This window comes from Pecten maximus, chromosome 12, assembly GCF_902652985.1.
Source record: "Pecten maximus chromosome 12, xPecMax1.1, whole genome shotgun sequence".
In the NCBI taxonomy this organism is placed as follows: Eukaryota; Metazoa; Mollusca; class Bivalvia; order Pectinida; family Pectinidae; genus Pecten; species Pecten maximus.
Window position 1 is genome coordinate 3336418 of NC_047026.1, and position 20824 is coordinate 3357241.

At 34.6% G+C, this 20824-nt stretch overlaps 1 protein-coding gene and 9 non-coding genes across 10 annotated transcripts; all 10 read left to right on the plus strand.

Moving 5' to 3' along the window:
• Positions 1 to 20: 20 nt before the first annotated feature.
• Positions 21 to 20332, plus strand: LOC117340021. The gene is made up of 7 exons (XM_033901770.1): positions 21 to 982; positions 13828 to 13873; positions 14707 to 14926; positions 17746 to 17981; positions 18657 to 18884; positions 19389 to 19517; positions 19750 to 20332. The coding sequence occupies exons 1-7, from the start codon at positions 896 to 898 to the stop codon at positions 19959 to 19961; spliced, it is 1158 nt and encodes a 385-aa protein (XP_033757661.1). The 5' UTR covers positions 21 to 895; the 3' UTR covers positions 19962 to 20332.
• Trnaf-gaa lies at positions 3589 to 3661 on the plus strand. The gene has a single exon. It is a non-coding gene; the product is annotated as a tRNA-Phe (tRNA).
• Positions 5318 to 5390, plus strand: Trnaf-gaa. The gene has a single exon. It is a non-coding gene; the product is annotated as a tRNA-Phe (tRNA).
• On the plus strand, positions 6439 to 6511 carry Trnaf-gaa. The gene has a single exon. It is a non-coding gene; the product is annotated as a tRNA-Phe (tRNA).
• Positions 6800 to 6872, plus strand: Trnaf-gaa. Its single transcript has one exon. It is a non-coding gene; the product is annotated as a tRNA-Phe (tRNA).
• On the plus strand, positions 8434 to 8506 carry Trnaf-gaa. The gene has a single exon. It is a non-coding gene; the product is annotated as a tRNA-Phe (tRNA).
• Trnaf-gaa lies at positions 9011 to 9083 on the plus strand. Its single transcript has one exon. It is a non-coding gene; the product is annotated as a tRNA-Phe (tRNA).
• Positions 10249 to 10321, plus strand: Trnaf-gaa. The gene has a single exon. It is a non-coding gene; the product is annotated as a tRNA-Phe (tRNA).
• Positions 10853 to 10925, plus strand: Trnaf-gaa. The gene has a single exon. It is a non-coding gene; the product is annotated as a tRNA-Phe (tRNA).
• Positions 11868 to 11940, plus strand: Trnaf-gaa. Its single transcript has one exon. It is a non-coding gene; the product is annotated as a tRNA-Phe (tRNA).
• Positions 20333 to 20824: the final 492 nt, after the last annotated feature.

Below are 20824 nucleotides of genomic sequence, written 5' to 3' on the forward strand. Positions count from 1 at the left end.
CCCCGTGTGTTTTGTTTGGGGCGTAAGGATACGGTTTGTAGTGAAATGCCGCTAATCAATATACAAAACTGACAACTTATTTCAAATATTTATATAACTTTATTACATTCAAAGCATTAAATCGATAGAAATCTATATAACAAACAATCGTCACTAAAACAATTGCTTTCCGAAGTTTTAATAAACATTTATTTTCTGTGTTTTTTGTTTCCGCGAAGTTTAATATTTACATTAACACGGCAGTTTTTCGAGTATCAAGTCCTGAAAATTCTTAATTCGACCCGAAGTATCATTAATAACCGCAAAGACATACGGTATTTGTATACACCTTTTCCAGTATATTTCGGTGTTAATTTAATTACATGTAAGCACAAACCACTCATATAATCATCGTTCGGACACATATTTCATCAACAGAAATTGTGCATGTTCTTGCTGTACGAACGAAGGAATGCTACATTAAATATTTACACGATATTCACTATTGAAATATATTTAAGCTGATCACGTATTAAATTGAGTCTTACATTTCATTATCAAGACTGACGCAGCATAACGGCGGGCGGTACAGAGACTGATACTGCTAATGCATTAAGTGTCCAGGTCGTTCTAACCGGATAAATGGAGGGCATCCACGCTAAGTTGTTAGGATTTAAAATCATTGTGGTTGAAAGACCATTGATTTGGTATTAAGCGCTATTCCATATGACGAATCAATTTCGCAAAACGCATTATCACAGTTGAAATGACATAAAGTGCCGATGACACGAGAGCTTGATCGAGGACCAAAAGGCGCGGTGCTGATTTGAGTCAATACGTCAATCGGAACCCCTCGTCATTTTCTTACCCACGTTCGCAGACGGAGGCGAGGTGTTCCGACTGTCAATACCTATAGATGTTTAGTTTCGACGACTCTTGGAGTCTTGACTGGATTATATACTTTAGTGCCTGCATCTTTTCAGTAATGGCATTTCTGACTCGGGTAAGTTGAGTTTTTATTTATTCAATTTTAACTAAGGTAAATATAAGTTATTATATATATTTCTTGATTCAGGTAAATTGAGCTGTGTTCATTTTACTCGGTTAGTTGAACACTTGTATGTATATTTCTGATTTTGGTAAATTGAATTTCCTAATAATTTTTGACACATGTAAGATGAATTATTGATGTTTATTTCATTAATCATGATGTGCATTAAAATAGATATTTAGATTTTATATTGCTTATTGCTGAATTCATATCGAGAACTTTCGAAAAAGACACGGCAAGAAGCAATCTCGTCTAACTGTACAATTCACTTCTTGTTGCATCTTATTTACCGTGAAAGGGCAAAAATAGATATGATCTTATAAATGCAATTGCAGTTATCGTACATGCTTTTAGTAATCATATCATTACCTCGGGAAAGGGTTGTACAAAAACGAACGGTACTTTTTTTTTTTTTTTTTTTACAAAACGAGAGATACATTAGAGGCAACAAGAAATATCTTTAGAAAATATAAACGGCATAGTTGTAATGCTGGTGGTTATAATGTAAAACTGCTGGTGAAATAAATTAGCGAACTGATGTGTTTCAGCATAGATAACACAATTATATCAGTTTGAATTATTTTGGTGGTAATAAGACTGCATTTGAATCTGGAATATAGTTTTATTAATGTGTCATTTGAAAAGATACATCCACTTATTCAGCTTGCATTCAATCTTAACTTTGTTTCGTATTAACTGCATATCTGCAATTTGCATTTACCGCTACATTGACCAATCAAATACTTCATCTTGACCAATTACGCCACCTATCGCGTCATATCCGGGACCAAAAGAATATTAAACGGCTATGCCGAAAAATGTATTATGCTGCACCATGTAGCTGATTCCTCCTTCTAGGACGGCAGTGATTCCAAGGTATGGGGTAACCTGCCCAACCACGTGGGGTTTTCTCGGGTACTCCGGTTTCCTCCCACAGTAAGACCCCTCGCACGCTTCCATCCGGGCAAATAAGCGTGATTAATATAAGTTAATATAACTTGTGTCTCAATTGTTGTAAAATAAATAAAGTTGACATTTTTTTATGATTCCAAGTGGTGATACCTACAAGTAGATGACGACTGAGGTCAATGGGTCAAAATCACCATGAGAAGGTGTAATAGTCCCAGTATACAATACATTTGATAAATATTTCTGTTTTAATGAAATACATTTTGATGTAACTCGTTTCGAAAAAAAATAAAAATAAACTCGCAATATCATTTTACCATATCCTCGGATGCTTTAAGAAGTAAAATAGAATCAATGTAAAACAAAAAGAAAGAAAGAAAAGGAAAGAAGGTAATCGAGTTACAGACAGTTTACGGTCGGAGTAACAAATTACATATAACTCATTCTATTAAAATAGAGATGCATATTTGGTAACTTTATTTTTAAATTCTAGATGAAAATGAGCTACAATATGTGTTGGACTCATGTATAAGACGAAAAAACTTTGATATAAAAAAGTCAGTAAATAAATAAAAAAGAAAAAGAAAATAATAATAAAAGATTATGATCTCTCCATGAGTAAAATTGAAAGACTGGTAGGTATCTTGAATTCTTTCAAACCTTAATTCGTTCAAAAGTACGAAGAATACATTTCTTTGTTTCAAAATAAGATTAAAAACGCGAACATTTGTACCACCGGAAAAAAGCTCCGCAGTAACTTAAGTTGAATTGGTCTCATTTCAACAACAGGCATTCGTAATTATGAATTAAATAGTATTAATACAATTACCTAGTTTAGGTCTTAATATAATATTGTCATAAACATTCCCACAAGATAATTTTCTTTCAAATGTTATAAATTATCTTGCAAGATATTTCATATAGAACATCTATATTGCATCATAAAGCATATACATTGGATATACATATATAGTATATCATAGTATATTATATATCCTGCCTTGGGGATACGACTTTGTACATGTGATAAGTCCTGGTGTAGACTTTAATACTTGGCGACGATTATCAAGTTTCTGTACACTATATGATATATAAAGTCTGCTTAAAGTCAGATTCATGTACTTTATATGATATATATATGATATGCATCAGTTCAAGTTTCTTTACATTATACGAGGGCTGATTGATAAGTTGTGAGCTCCATATTGAATTTTTTGAATTTTGCCGGACATATTGTACATGTATCATTTTTCAACATAATCCCCTTCAGTATCTATACACTTTTGCCAGCGGTTTTTAGGGGCATCAATCCCACTTTTATAGAACTCCTTTTCTTGGCTGTTCAGAAAGTCATCCACTGCATGTTAGGGTTAGGGTTAGGATGCCTGAAGTAGCTGTTTTTAGTTTTAGAAAAAGATGGAAGTCTGATGGAGCGAGATCAGGTGAATAAGGCGGATGCTCAATCAATTTAAAGCCACAATCGTGAATGGCAGCCATGGCAATATATATAGTATGTATAAAGTCAGCTTTATATACATTACATGATATGAATAATATATGAGCACGAAACAATTAGTATTTAATTCAAATGTCGTTTTATCAGGCGTTGACCTGCCCGAATTAGTGGATAAGACCTCATCTCATCCCGGGCCGAAATAGCTCAGTTGGGAGAGCGTTAGACTGAAGATCTAAAGGTCCCTGGTTCGATCCCGGGTTTCGGCATTCTTATTTTTTTTCTATTGCCAATGACAACTTCGGTGTCTCCTCTGCTGCATTTTATAGTATAAATTCTCCATTTTGATGACTTTGTTGTAGAATTGGGTCTTTCATGCGTATTGAAAGTGATGAGATTTTGTTTTATCGATTTATGAGTTTTGTGTTATACACATGTATTCGCCGTTTAGTTCACATCGACATTGTTTCTATATAGATATATGTTTGTGTTTATTGCTACGTTTGTATTTTAGCTTTTTCATAGTAAATGTAAAATTTACATTTTTCCTTTGTCATATGAGTGGGTATTGGTCAATGACACACAGTTGTTACATTACATCCGGGTATTTGGAATTGTGACAAAAGCACTGTCACAGACATGTATACAAACAAACCAAAAATTATGATAAAGCACATGCAATGAATATACAACCGTGTCAAATTAAAATGTCCAAATCCACGATTAGGAGTGATAGTAAATATAACACTTTAAAAGTTATTGTAGTTGAACCTCAGAAAACGTAACTCCATGCATCTATAGAACCAATATTGTGACGATGAATCTTTCAGAAAGTAATATTTCACGGGAAAGATTAATTGACTTTGAGAAAATGAATAGATAAATTATGAATTAATTTTGAACCGTATGTAAATGCGGATATATAGACATTTACACGTGTACACCATGATCTATTAACACAACAATAGATGATATTAATGATTGACGTATTTTCTCAGAAAATAATGTAGATTTTATAAGATGCAAAATATAACTTAATCAACATTTCGGGTTTATTGCTTTAGACAGATTTGATGACTCACCTTGTCCAATTGATTGTATCATACCACAGAAAAAAATGTAGGAAAACAAGTGGGTATATAGCACTTTAAACCTGAGATAAATAGTGAAATTACGAATTAAAAACTGCATCAGTCAGTAATAACGCTAAAGTTAAAAAGTGGAGACCTAAAAGGGAGGAATAAAAATGTTAGAATATTTACTGTATTTTTAGGTACATTTTTATAGGAGTTATCTCCCCTGTCAGTTATGACGTATAGTGATGTAGCCTGCTGGGTGTCACATTTTGGATAGTGACAACTGGAAAACGACAAAGCTTTGTGATTTATAGGGGAGATCACTCAATTTTATGTGATTAAAACAAAACCCTCTACAATGATGTGCTGTATTATCTGAATCTCCATGGCGATGTCATTTTTTTTTAGCAAAATATGTTCCAATATTCACATTTTGGTGAAATAAATGAAAAATACACACCCTGAAAATTTGAATTCGTTTGTGTGAACTAAACATGTATAACGAACTCCAAAGAAGATATTCTCTGTAATTTCCCGTTTTCGAAATAGAATCGCTATAGAATTTAACATTTTCGTTTATCTTATCATGCATCCTAAAAAAATAGCAAATGCAGACATGGCTCTTGGCTTTAATTTATTCTCGCCGATTAAAATAAAGGAACTCTGGTACATACATTTAGGTTACTCTACCTCCAAGGTAATCGATTTGTCGTCACTCAAAGTGTACTCAACCATAAAGTATGGTACATGTATGTAAATTATTCACTGGTTATTACTACATGCTTACTGTGTCGCCTTAGGCTTGGACAAGTTTTAGCTGGATATATTCACCTAAATATCCCTCATAGGGCCGAAATAGCTCAGTTGGGAGAGCGTTAGACTGAAGATCTAAAGGTCCCTGGTTCGATCCCGGGTTTCGGCATGACCATTACTTTTTAAGTAAATAAAAATGTAGGTCAACTTCCTGTACATAATAAAAAGTATGTGACTAAGTGTTATCTCAAAGTCGTAGACATGTAAGATTTTGTATGAATATACAGTATATAATTTATTTCATAACTGTCATTTTCAAAATGCAAGTGACATAGATGGACATGTCGTTTAAATTGTTGTCTCAAATATCTCCAACTCATCCCGGCTGACCGACTTTGTCATTTACACATTTAGAGTGCAAAAATAACAGTGATCATGAATGAAATTTATTTGCAGAAACCATGTTTCAAAAAACTAATATTTTACATCAAAACAAGTTTTGGTTCGAATCATCACTGACGGGACGGAACAGTTGTATAATGTCCCTACCGTCAATGACGCGTCCTAAAAGGACGGACCAGTTGTATAATGTCCCTACCGTCAATGACGCGTCCTAAAAGGACGGACCAGTTGTATAGTGTCCCGACCGTCACTGACGAGTCCTAAAAGGACGGACCAGTTGTATAGTGTCTCTACCGTCACTGACGAGTCCTAAAAGGACGGACCAGTTGTATAGTGTCTCTACCGTCACTGACGAGTCCTATAACGACGAAACTACACTAATATGAAGTTTATGGGGTTGTTTTTTTTTGGGGGGGGGGGGGGGGGGTTGCATGCAGTTTAACTGTGGGATACAGTATAACTGTGAATAAATTAATAAAAAGTCGATGTGTGAATGCGTGATTTTTGTACAAATGTTCAATCATGCATTAAAATCATATTAAGGTGTCATTCATAAATCATTTAGTCAAAAGTAATACAGGATTATGAGAAAATGTTTTATAGATATGCAATGTACTTTAGATACAGATGTTTGATATACCTATTCTATTATGATACGCGAGATAAATATTATACATCAAAATTAACTAAACGAATTATTTTTCTTTCTTTTTTTCATTAAGAGTTAAATGATCTGATGCAATAATTTTCTTTCAAACTAGACTGGCCCAGCACTTAATGTCTGAACCTCAGACGACCGGGTTTACAGCCGTGTGGCCGAAATAGTTCAGTTGGGAGAGCGTTAGACTGAAGATCTAAAGGTCCCTGGTTCGATCCCGGGTTTCGGCAGAGGTTTTATTTTGGATTTCCAACGTTCTAGGCCTAATAGTACCATTTGTTCTTTGACACTGTCGTATATTTCGTCCTGTTGTTAAATATTTTGATCGTGTGTGTCAAGGTTACTGTTTACCCCAATATATTGTGTTTTATTTTCACTGCACATATATCAACAATCCTGGGGGGAAAGGTGATGCAATTATTCTTTAAAACCAGACTGGTCTTAAGACTTTATAAGACTATATATCGCTTTAAGACCAGTCGGCCTGCTTTATAACTATTTGAGAATGATAGCATGAAGCCGAAATAGCTCAGTTGGGAGAGCGTTAGACTGAAGATCTAAAGGTCCCTGGTTCGATCCCGGGTTTCGGCAGAGAGCTTATTTTAAGTTTCCAAATCTTCTAATAGTGGCCATTGTTGACGCTGTTGTATATTTCGTCCTGGATACTGACACTATTTTATATTGCCGTTGTGATAAATATTTTGATTATGTGTGTTGACGCTACAGATTACCCCAATGGTACTATTCCAAACTTGAGAAAAATGTTACTCACCCAAAAAATATCAGCACTTAGGTTATATATTGAAAATGCATTGCCTCAAACGTTCTATTTCAAACTGAAACATGTTAAAAAATATTAATCTGAATATGTCTGCATTCATTCCAATAAAACATGATGTACATACACATGGTCTACCTCAGAGCAGGTCTACGTACAGTTAATATGTATTCGAGCATGTTGCATCATACGTAAACTATCTTCAAGCTATTTTATCTCTTAATCATGACAAATTATCATCTCCTGAGACGGCCTGGTCTATCTCAACTAGATGTGAGGATTTAGAATCTTAATAGACGAAATAGCACAGTTAGATAACATTGTACTGAAGATCGAAAGATCCCTTGTTAAACCGCGAGTTTCGGCATTAATGTTACGCTTAGATAAGCAACATTTTAAAGCCAATTCAATTTTTTGTATAGAACATGGTGCATGAGACTTATTGTTAGTTAAAAATCACGGAGAGTTAGCGTTCTTAATATTTTGCCCAGAGTATGCATACCATCTTAATCCAAATGAAGAGCCCAAAAAGCTGTGTGATGTCTCTATAATCACTGCCGAGTCCTAGAAGGACGAAAAAGCTGTGTGATGTCTCTATAATCACTGCCGAGTCCTAGAAGGACGAAAAAGCTGTGTGATGTCTCTATAATCACTGACGAGTCCTAAAAGGACGAAACAGTTTTATGGCCTCTCTATAATCACTGCCCAGTCCTAAAAGGACGAATCATCAGTATGATGCCCCTGACATCACTGACCAGTCCTAGAAGGACAAAACAGTTGTAGGATATGATGTGATGTGATGTGTCTAGCATCACTGTCGAGTCCTAGGAGGACGAAACAGCTGTATGATGGCTCTAACATCACTGTCGAGTCCTAAAACGACGAATCATCAGTATGATGTACCTAACATCACTGAAGAGTCATGGAAGGAGGAAACATCCGTATGTCTCTAGCATCACTATATATCCAGAATCCATTTTGTACGTAATTTGTGTCGGTTACAGGAAACTATTTCCATGTTTACTTTTGAGGGAATAAAAAATGGAAGTTACATTAAAACACGTCTTTGATTATGTCCTCGAGTCTACACCGCCACAAAGCTAATCCCTGACACGGCAATCTATTATACACGATACTTTTTACATAATACATCAATGTTAAACACCCATAACTTTTCGTGTGTCCTTGCTCATTGAGAGGTAAATATCATATTCCCTACAGATAATTTGTGTTTTACTTTCACTGCACATAAATCAACCATCCTGAAAAAAAAGAGGATGCGATTATTTTCGTTCAAACCAGAATGGTCTAGAGACTATATCCCCTTAAAATCATTCGACCCGTTTTACAACTATCTGAGTATGATAGCTCGCAGCCGAAATAGCTCAGTTGGGAGAGCGTTAGACTGAAGATCTAAAGGTCCCTGGTTCGATCCCGGGTTTCGGCATTAATATTTTTTTATGTATATTTCGTCCTGATTGATATTGCCGTTTTGCTAATGAGCTTGATATCAAATGTTAACACAGCATTTTCCTCAACATGCCATAAGTTGTTATTTCAAACATTTCCCACTCACCAAAATAATCAGTACCTGAGTGATAGATTGAAAATTCATGGCTTCAAATGTAAAATTTCAAAATGAGACTTGCTCTCTAAAATCTGTCTTCACGGCTTGGCGTATGAATGTAAATTTCCTGTGATAATTGTGAGTAAAATCAAATCATCTTCTTATTTTCTCAATAATATCAAATTAATTTTCTCCAGTGTTAATTGACAGTATTTCTTGCATATCGCATACATTGTATAACGACCATTTCGAAAAAAATAATAATCTGGGACAATACCTATTTTGTCAAATCTACAACATGTGTAATCACTATGTATCGCCTTGAGGTCCAACATTCCAGTTGACACCTTAACTCGATAACGTATCTCGAGATAACAACGTACAGCCGAAATAGCTCAGTTGGGAGAGCGTTAGACTGAAGATCTAAAGGTCCCTGGTTCGATCCCGGGTTTCGGCATAGTAATTCTTTTAGTTTCCAAACCTTTAATTATATTCCTCAATTTGACGCTGTTGTTTCGTCCCAAATGCTAATACCGTTTCATACTGCAGTTGTTCTAGATATTTTGATCGTGTTTGTTATGTCACATCAAGTGTTGATATTTCTCTATCAAGTGGCATCGATTGACATGTTGTTTGATTAAAAGTTTAAAATGGCTCTAAATCATTCTTCTGACAGTTGGCATGTTAAAACTGAAAACAGCAAGGCATGGAAGCTATGAACAACACCATGCTTTAATCAATTTGTCATAAACTATTATTTTGCATATCTAAAGAATCTATGACGATTCCTCTAAGGATGCAGCAGCTGTATAGTACAGCTCTGAATTCTTTGTTCGGCACTCTCTCATACTAAATAAACACAAGAAATGGACTTATTGATATTTATACAATTCTTTGAGATTTCTGGGTGGTAAGCAATGTTGTGGACCTAACGAGTTGTTGTTATCCTGCATAGCATGTTTAAATAGTCCTGGATTCAGTTAAGAATAAACACCCATATGCCTATTTCAAGTTACTTTGAAACATTTAATATCTGAACCAATAGTGCGAAACTGATTAAATGGAATTAGTTTACCCCTTCTGGATTTCCACACTTCAATTCTTATAATTAATGAGGAGTCATAGAAGGACCAAACAACTGAATTATAGAGTTTCTTTTATTTGTTGCTAAATTCGTATTGAACACCATGTTCGCGTGGCGTTTGTACGATTCTTTGGTCGTTCGTTCAATTTAAACAAACAAACGAATTGACAAACTAAAAATCTTAATTGTTCGTACCTGATCTTCTAAGTTAGTTGAAGATCTCGTTTTATTCAACATTTAATTTTTAATGCTAATTTGATGGCTCGGAACAATACAAGATTCCGATGCAATGGTGTGTAATGTTTTAGTGCTTTATGTATATATCCATTCTCTGTGGTAAACGAGATCGATATTACACATCAATGTTAGTCAAACACAAACCAGGCAAATGCTTTGTTTTCTTGATCATTAACATATAAAAGTTATTTTCACCTGAATTTAGCAAATCTCTCACATTTACTAATCATTTCTCGCCTTAAAGAGAGGCGACCCGATTTATACCTTAACACGACAACCTGTCTAGAGAATATAACGTACAGCCGAAATAGCTCAGTTGGGAGAGCGTTAGACTGAAGATCTAAAGGTCCCTGGTTCGATCCCGGGTTTCGGCATAGTAATTCTTTTAGGTTCCTTAAGTTCTAATTGCATATTTCGTCCTAAATGCTAATAACGTTTTATACTGCTGTCGTTTCAGATATTTTGATCGTGTGTGTTATGCCACATTTAATATATACATGTATGTTAAAACTTGTGAAACATTTTACTCTCCAAAATTATCAGCACCGAAGTCATAGATAAAAAATACATTTAAATATTGCATTGCTTCAAATGTTCAGATTCAAAATGAAACTTGTTATTCACAGCTTCACAGCTTGGTGTATAAATATACATTTCCTGTGATAATTTTGATGTTTCTTTATTATTTTGCTTATCACTGATATAATGAATTAATTTTCTGCAAAGTTAATTTACTGCATTTCTGGCATGTCTTATATAAGGACATTTCGAATAATAGCCTGACTCAATACTTATTTTGTCATATCTACAACAGGCCTAACTTTGTAACCCTATATATCGCCATAAGGGCCAACAGTCCAGTTGACACCTTAACTAGATAACGTATCTCGAGAGAACATCATGCAGCCGAAATAGCTCAGTTGGGAGAGCGTTAGACTGAAGATCTAAAGGTCCCTGGTTCGATCCCGGGTTTCGGCATGACACTTCTTTTGGTTCACAAAGCTGTATTTCAATATGGCGTTGCTATGCAGAATATCGTGGGTGGGACTTTGCTTGTTTTAAATGTGATGTTAAAAATTCATGAAGCAGTTGCCATTAGCCCATATTTTAAGATAAATTCTAATAAAAATGGAATCTCTAGTAAGAAATATTAGTAAAACAAAGGAACCTTTTTTATTGTTATATCAAGTTGCATAAATTGACATGTTGTTTGATTAGGAGTTTAAATAACTCCAAGTCATTCATCAGATAGTTTGCTCGTCGAGAGTGAGAAAACAGCAAGGCATGAAAGCTATGAACAACAGTATGCTTCAATCAAATTGCCATAAACTTCAGTTTTGTATATCTAAAGAATCCATGACGATTCCTCTTAGGATGCAGCAGCTGTATATTACAGCTCTGTATTAATTGCTCGGCACTCTATACAAGTAAAAGCATTATTGATATTTATACAATTCTTTGAGATTTCTGGGTGGTAAGCAATGCTGATGGACCTAGAGAGTTATCGTGCATAACATTTTTTTTAAATTCCCCTGAATTCTGCAACAACAAAGAAAATACCTTTATCATAGATTAAAGATACATCGACGATAATTCATTGCTTCAAATGATTAATTCAAATGAAATGTACTATTAAAAATCTGTCTTCACAGCTTGGTGTGTAAATATGCATTTTTTTTTTGTGAATATTGTGAAACGTTTACATTTTTCCTGATTTTGATATATAAAATGACTTTGATCCAAAGTTAATTTACGCCATTTCAGGCATATAACATATAATGATCACTTCGAATAACAAAACAATCTGACGAAATCAAATCTACAACAGACCTCGCCGTGTAATCCCTACATATCACCTTAAGGTCCAACAGTCCAGTTGTCACCTTAACTCGATAACGTATCTCGAGATAGCAACATACAGCCGAAATAGCTCAGTTGGGAGAGCGTTAGACTGAAGATCTAAAGGTCCCTGGTTCGATCCCGGGTTTCGGCAAGATATTTCTTTTGACTCAAATCGCTATTGTTAATAAGGCGATAACTTCCCATACTTCTGCTCTTATCGTCACTGAGGAATCATAGAAGGACCATGAGCAATGTGATAGAGATTCTTTTATTTATTGCTAATTTTTATTGAACGTTTGTACGATCATTTAGTCGTATATTCAATTTAAACAAACAAATAAACCACACTTCATGAATAAATCATAACTTATATTGTAAGATGAATCATTCATTTCTTTTTTCTTATTCAACATTTCAACCATCTCTGCCAAAAGGATGGGTCTGTACAATACATAATTCTGATGCAATGATTTTATCAACGTGTTCCATTCTCTGCGATACACGAGACCGATATTACAAATGAATGTTAGCCAAACCAAGCAATTTCTGTGTTTTTTTTATCATTAGAATAGTAAAACTATTGTCACATTAACTTATTACTTCCTCAACTTAAATAGAGGCGGTTATATTTATGCCTTCACTTGACAACTTGTCTTTAGAATATAATACGCAGCCGAAATAGCTCAGTTGGGAGAGCGTTATTTAAAGATTTTTTTATAATTATATAAAATAAATGTTTTGGGTTTTATTAGTAAGAGAAATATTCCCGAAACATCCGTACAAATTTATATTAGAAAGTCTTACAGAGAAATACACATGTCTCAATATAGTATTCTCAAAATAAACTGATATTTTTATCATTTTTCATTTGTTCTCCAAAATCAAGGTAACCGATCTTCGTGATTATTTAAGCAATAGCTTGCTTGGCAGTATTTGAGAAACGCGTAGAACAGATTGATTCCTTGTATGAAATTGATTCGATGTGTTCATTGCATACCCGTGATATTGACAATCATGGACATGACCGGTGTATAATATCCATCAGTTTCCTGTTTGTCCAGGCCCCGCGAACAGCATGCTTCCTCCGGTATGCCGTGATTAATGCGCTGAGAAACGATTTGCCGAAGCATTTATACAGTTTTATTGAATAATAAACATTTATATGGCCATTATGCTTGGGTCTTCAAATTAGTATGAAGTCAAGTATTCATGGAAATATTTAAAGAGCGGATATTAACCCGCTGATGCGAGATTTTCAAAGTAGTATTACGCAGATTACAACATTTATGGCCAGGACGGGTTTGGTTCTGAGAAAGAACTTGTAGTGGACATTGGAATCACGCGTTCAACCTTTCTGCCAGACCGTCATAAATGGACACGTTCAATGGAGCACCTCTCGTACTGAAACTTGTTTTAAACAATATGTGTCAAAAAGTGTTTGATAGGTTTATCCGGGTAATCAATTTCAAAATCAGTGGTGCCATTTTATCATGTCTTAAACATACCTACTATTTGGGTGTCAATCTCAAAATGTGCAACATATACCATCTATAAGCTGACGTATGTGATATCAAAAGGAATGTATTTTATCTTAATACATTTAATATATTTAATAATGTCAGTGTCTTGCCTTACAGTACTTTTAGCCTTTTGTATGATAAGTCATTTCTAGTTTCACTTTTATTACAGTCTATTTTTAAAATGTTTGATATTGCAGAATATGTATCATTATTTCGTTTGACATCACTTCGACCGATCTCTATACTGTATTTTCTTCGGGAATGAATTCTCCGGTTAAAAACCTTGAATAAAATAATTAAACTGACCAAACATTTACTAATTTATTGGTCATTATTGATGTTGTCAATATCAATTTTTAGCTGTAAATTGTGAATGGATTAACACCTGTGAAATGGCCAGCAGAGAGACCAGCGAAAATGATCGGTCATTTGAGAACTGCCCAGTAGATGATACAGATTAAGAGCCATCAATCATTTTAGAATAAATCAATCACTCACTTCATATCTTGTCGTTTCAGCCTGGAGCCAGTTTGATGTCGTTTGGTGTTTTCATCACAGTCCTAGGTATGTTTTGTCCCGATAACAAACTGACACACTGTCACGTGACTACCTCACGGCAAGTTATGGCAATCCATTTGATTTTTAGCGGATAGATGCATGTATCTGTTTCTAAAAGTGATATCTATATTTAGATAATTCCAGATGATTTATTTCAACTTCAATACATATGTACATGTATCTATTTTAGATAAAGATAACAATATTTTTTAATTAATACAGACATCAGTATTTGAATTATAGATATCTCAATTTCAAAAAAGTTTGGGCTTTTACGCTGTCTGTCTGTCTGCGTGCGTGCGTGCGTGCGTGCGTGCGTGCGTATTAAAACATATATATCCTCATCAAATGAGCTAAAAACCAAAACACCATAGCATGGATGCGTGATGTAGCAAATGCTTTCTACTGGTAGTGATACAGATAAATGCAAGCATCTTGCTGAATAAGAGGTTATTTTAGCAATATGTTTTCCATTGGTGTCTTATGACTAAACACGTAGGTACAAGCGTCTTTTTGACTAATGCCTAACGTAACCAAAGCTTTCTACTAGAGTCAGCTCAATCCACACATTAAATTGAGTCAATAAATTATTTTTAAAGAACCAGACCACAAATGATTTCGCTCCAGGGGAACCCCTGAAATACACCATGCATCTCCAGATAATAATGCTGTTTTAGTTTTGAAATTATCGGATATTTTCTTGAGATCAAAATCAATGTTTTAATGAATATCTATTTTATCTAGATGTCTTAAGCACTTCAATTCCAGTAATCTATTTTAGTGTAGATTTTTTTAAAATTACAAAACAAAAAAAACCTTATTGTATTTCTTCTCTGTAGTGTCGCCATCGTCTATGCAGTCCGATACATCATTGTGCCCAACATCAAGCGGTTTATACAACGGGGAAACAGCCACGTGCTTCTGGCGCGTGTCAAGTCTCCTGTCGGCTAAGCTAAGCATGGATGAATGTGCAAAAGATGGCGGAGTTCTGGCAGTCATCCCAGATGCAGCGACCCAGGAGTTTATACAGACATGGTACAGCGGAGAACTGGAATCAGGGTATCAACTTTTGTTAATTAGTAATGTTGACATGAATCCTCCTCCTCCTCCTCCTCCTCCTCCTCCTTCTTCTTCTTCTTCTTCTGTAATGTAATATAGTACGACACAATACAATGTAATATAGTATGACACAATACAATGTAATATAGTATGACACAATACAATGTAATATAGTATGACACAATACAATGTAATATAGTATGACACAATACAATGTAATATAGTATGACACAATACAATGTAATATAGTATGACACAATACAATGTAATATAGCATGACACAATACAATGTAATATAGCATGACACAATACAATTTAATATAATACGACACAATACAACGTAATATAGTATGACACAATACAATGTAATATAATACGACACAATACAATGTAATATAGTATGACACAATACAATGTAATATAGTATGACACTATACAATGTAATATAGTATGACACAATACAATGTAATATAGTATGACACAATACAATGTAATATAGCATGACACAATACAATTTAATATAATACGACACAATACAACGTAATATAGTATGACACAATACAATGTAATATAATATGACACAATGCAATGTAATATAGTATGAAACAATACGATGGAATATAATATGACACAATACACAATACAATGCAATACAGTTTGACACAATTCATTGTAATATAGTACGACACAATACGATGTAATAGTGTAATTTGACACAATTAATGTAATATAGTAAGACACAATACAATATAATACAGTATGACACAATACAATGTTATATAGTATGAACCAATACAATGTAATATAGTATGAAACAATACAATGTAATATAATATGACACAATGCAATGTAATATAGTATGACACAATACAATGTAATATGAAATGACACAATACAAAATACAATGCAATTTAGTTAGACACAATTCATTGTAATAGGGTACGACACAATACAATGTTATATATTATGACACAACAAAATGTAATACAGTATGACACAATACACTGTAATATAGTATGACACAATACAATGTAATATAATATGACACAATACCCAATACAATTTAATATATTTTGACACAATACAATGTTATATAGTATGACACAATACAATGTAATAGAGTATGACACAATACACTGTAATAAAGAATGACACAATACAATGTAATATAATATGACACAATATAATGTAATATAGTAAGACACAATACAATATCATATAGTTAGACACAATACAATGTAATATAGTATGGCACAATACACAATACAATGTAATACAGTATGACACAATACTTTGTAATATAGTATGACACTATACAATGTAATACAGTATGACACAATATAATGTAATACAGTATGACACAATACTTTGTAATATAGTATGACACAATATAATGTAATATAGTATGACACAATACAATGTAATAGAGTAAGACACAATATCATGTAATATAGTATGATACAATACACTGTTATATAGTATGACACAATACAATGTAATATAGAATAACAATATAATGTAATATAGTATGATACAATACACTGTTATATAGTATGACACAATACAATGTAATGTAATATGACACAATACCCAATACAATGTAATATAGTACGACACAATACAATGTAATATAGTATGACAAAATACAATGTAATATAGTATGACACAGTACAATGTAATAAAGTATGACACAATACAATGTAATATAGTATGACAAAATACAATGTAATATAGTATGACACAATACAATGTAATATATTATGACACAATACAATGTAATATAGTACGACACAATACAAGTTAATATAATATGACACAATACAATGTAATATAGTATGACATAATTCAATGTAATGTAGTAAGACACAATACAATGTAATATAGTAAGGCACAATACAATGTAATATAGTAAGACACAATACAATGTAATATAGTAAGACACAATACAATGTAATATAGCTAGACACAATACAATTTAATATAGTTTAACACAAGTTAATGTAATATAGTATGACACAATATATTGTAATATAGTATGACACAATAAAGTGTAATATAGTATAACAAACTACAATGTAATATAGTATAATACAAGTTTGTGAAATAAAGTGTTGCGCAATACAATGTAACATAGTATGACACAATAAAATGTAATATGCAGGACACAATACAATGTAATATAGTTTGACACTATACAATGTATTATATAATGACACAATACAATGTAATATAGTGTGACACAATACAATGTAATATAGTTTGACACTATACAATGTATTATATAATGACACAATACAATGTAATATAGTGTGACACAATACAATGTAATATAGTATGACACAATACAATGTAATATAGTATGACACAGTACACAATTACAAAAGTATATTATATTACGCTTAGTAGTCTAAGATACCCATTTTACTCTGTTCCTATGATAAGGAAAAACCTACTCCACTCCTTTTTTATATATAATATAGAAATACCATAAATGCTGCAAGCTTTGTTTGCTTTATATACAGATAACAATGACACAGAATCATGGGTCTCACTTCTGTGGGTGGCTTTCAGTATTACTGTATTAAAATGAACATAAAAACACATAAATACACATATAAAAAGCAAAGGTGAGCGGCAAAATTTCGCCAAAATGACCGATATGTTTGCATATTGCATATGTATGTATACGTACACTTTATTATAACAGTAAAAAAAGCTAATCAAAATATATGCATACTTATGCTTAAAACATTGTCAGACAATATTCCATCAAAATCAACGTAAGTTATCCAAATACAAATTTTGTGGTTAAATTTCAGTTCGGAGAAATACGTTGGCTACTGGATTGGTGTAACGGACGCACAGACAGAAGGAGTGTTTCTGACGTACGACGGACAAATACAGAATTACACAAACTGGAAATCCGGGGACCCAAACGACAACAATATGCCAGCACAGGACTGTGCGAGGATGTTCCCAATGGAACCCCCAGGTTACCTCTGGCAGGACAGGTCGTGTAGCGAGACAGCCCCTGGGCTATGTTCTCGCAGGTTCCGTGAGTTTTCATTCGAGGGTTCTTAATATTTTGTATGATGTTTAACAGACAGTGATAAACGCAAGTATTTCAGAAAATGTATTTCAACACAAATGTGTTGACATGAATCGGCAAATGTGGAAACCGAATAGAAAATTCAGCGCATCAAGTAGAAAACAAATCTGCTTTTCATTGTACGAGGTTTAAATATTTTTTAGAGTGATTGTCCCTTAACATGTTATATTTTCGATGAATTCTGCATTTCGAGTTTCACTAGTCCTTAGATCAAGTCAATTCTGGGACACACAAATATCGAGATACGTTGTATATAGATGTGTGTGGAGAAGGGTGTGTGTGAGAGGGGCCGCGATAGCCGAATGGTTAAAGGTGTCCCGACACTTTATCACTAGCCCTCCACCTCTGGGTTGCGAGTTCGAAACCTACGTGGGGCAGTTGCCAGGTAGATCTACTGACTGTAGGCCGGTGGTTTTTCTCCGGGTATTCCGGCTTTCCTCCAACTCTAAAACCTGGCACGTCCTTAAATGACCCTGGCTGTTTATAGGACGTTAAACAAAACAAACCAAATGTGTGTTAGAGGGAGGGAGGGTATTTGTGCGAGTTTTTTTTTTTTTTTTACGTATTTTCGGAGTAGCATTTATTGCAATTGTTTTTATTTAATGTTATTCACTGATTTAGGGATTACCACAACTGTTAACCAAGCAGTCACAGCGGTAACTGAAGACACATCAACAACGACGGCAAACGATGTCCAAACAACAGCAAACGAAGGAACGACTTCAGAGGTCCAAAAGGAAACAACGGAAATGACGTCACCAGTAACGACGGCAATGACAGCTACGTCATCATTTTACAGCCAATCAGGGTCGGAAGTTACCGAGTCGTCTGCCACATGTTCAGCGTGTAGTGAGTGTAATTCAATTGAATCGCCATTATAGTTCCGGTACGAAATTACATCACACCGGTGTAGTACTGTAAACGTGGACATTTACGCGAGGGGGGGATTTGCGATAATTACGGGAAGTCCTTTTGGCCACGAAAACTCCCCCCGCGCGTATTATTTTGATATCAATTTGCCTAATCTCGACATACAAATGGGTGGATCGATCACGTTAATTACTAACACGTGTATAGTTTACATATTGAAATTGCGAAATTAAACCCCGCAAAAATAATCCCGTTTGCAGTATATAGGTTTTATCGAATGCGGTACCTAGACTTTTTTTTTCTAATCTGCAAAGATTCCTTTGTTGAGACTTGTTTAGAAATCAAATGAATGTATTACCCAAAACTTTCAGCTGCAGTTTATGAAAAGTTCAGGCCAAAAATAATTGAACAGACACATTTAGTTCCTTATATGGATGTGCTTTTTATCAATACTCTAATATATGATTGTGTCACGTGGGACAGGTTCGACGGAACCCAACACGACGTGCTATTGTACCTGTAATCCATACCTAACCCTGGACGACCCCCTGGTGAAACAAAAGATACAGGAACTTATCGAAACCTTGTCAATTTCAAAGAAAAACACGTCAGGTATGAAACACGCGCCCTGTTATTTTGTATTGAAAATTCTAAATTTGTTCACTACATTAATTAGCTAACTTGATATCAGAGGCATTTTTTGTAATAAAATCATACCAACTCTACCAAGCTTAACATTTAACGCTTATAATTCATAAGAACATTTGTTTAAAAGAGTATATCATTATGTTATGTATGCCCTACTTGCTGGCCAATCAAATACAGTGTTACATTTCCCCTTCAGCCAATAGACGGAAGTATATCAGCGTGGCCGACAATCGACCCAGTGCCAGGGGTATCGGATACGTTGGGGCGGCTATCTTGGTAGCCTCTTTAGGGTCCATCATCCTTCTAGACTTGTCGACCTTCTTCCGTCACGCCAAACACTTGACGATGAAAGCAACAGGTCGGGAGGACAGTCCGCGAGTCAGATGGGCGATACGGAATCCTCATTAATCACGACTGTCGTCACGTCAAATGTTCTTCTTGATCAAAGGCAATTCATTGTACCAAACAGGGTTTCCAGATACCTCCCACTTCCATGTTGTGTTTCTTTCTAAGACACGCCAAATTCAAGAAAAAAAGTGACTTCGTTCTTTCGGGATTTTATTGTTGTGCATTTTGTGAATACAAACGTTCTGTAAAGAGGTCTTTTTGATACACGGCAGTTAAGGACATCACTTCCGTAACTCGAGGGACGAACAGCCTCTTGAACAAATTAAGGACCTTGTTCCAATCAAAAGGAATGTTACTGACTGTAGAGCTATATTGTGACCAGCGAACATTTGTCAACCCTAACACCGCTGAAATAAATGTGTTTAATATCATATCGGTGCATAGTTTTGTTCAGTCAAAAGAGAGGCAATGTGTTAAACCCCATCGCACTCATCCTAGTCTCACTTCATGTGCATCCAAGTACGTCAGTCCGGACCAATACTGGAGGCAGCAGTGAGAGCGCAGAAAAGATAACGGCCGTAGCATGGGCTTCATGGAGGTGGAGGACTGGGACGAACCTTGGACATGTCTATAGATACGTCACGAGCACGTGGTTGAATATTGACGCCGTAGGAATATAACAAGTGACGTAGTTAGGACGGCAATGACGTAACAATGACGCATCAAAGGCAAGACAGAAAACATGTAATGCGATATCATTTCATTGCCATGGCGTTCTTGTTACGTCAATGCAGTTCTCACTATAAAACGACAATTGCCAAATTCGTTAAGACGTACATTTATTACACTTGGCCTACATTAAGAGAAGACTACAATTTGACCATTATAGTCGGATAATGACTGAGAAAGCAGAGTTGGGTGTG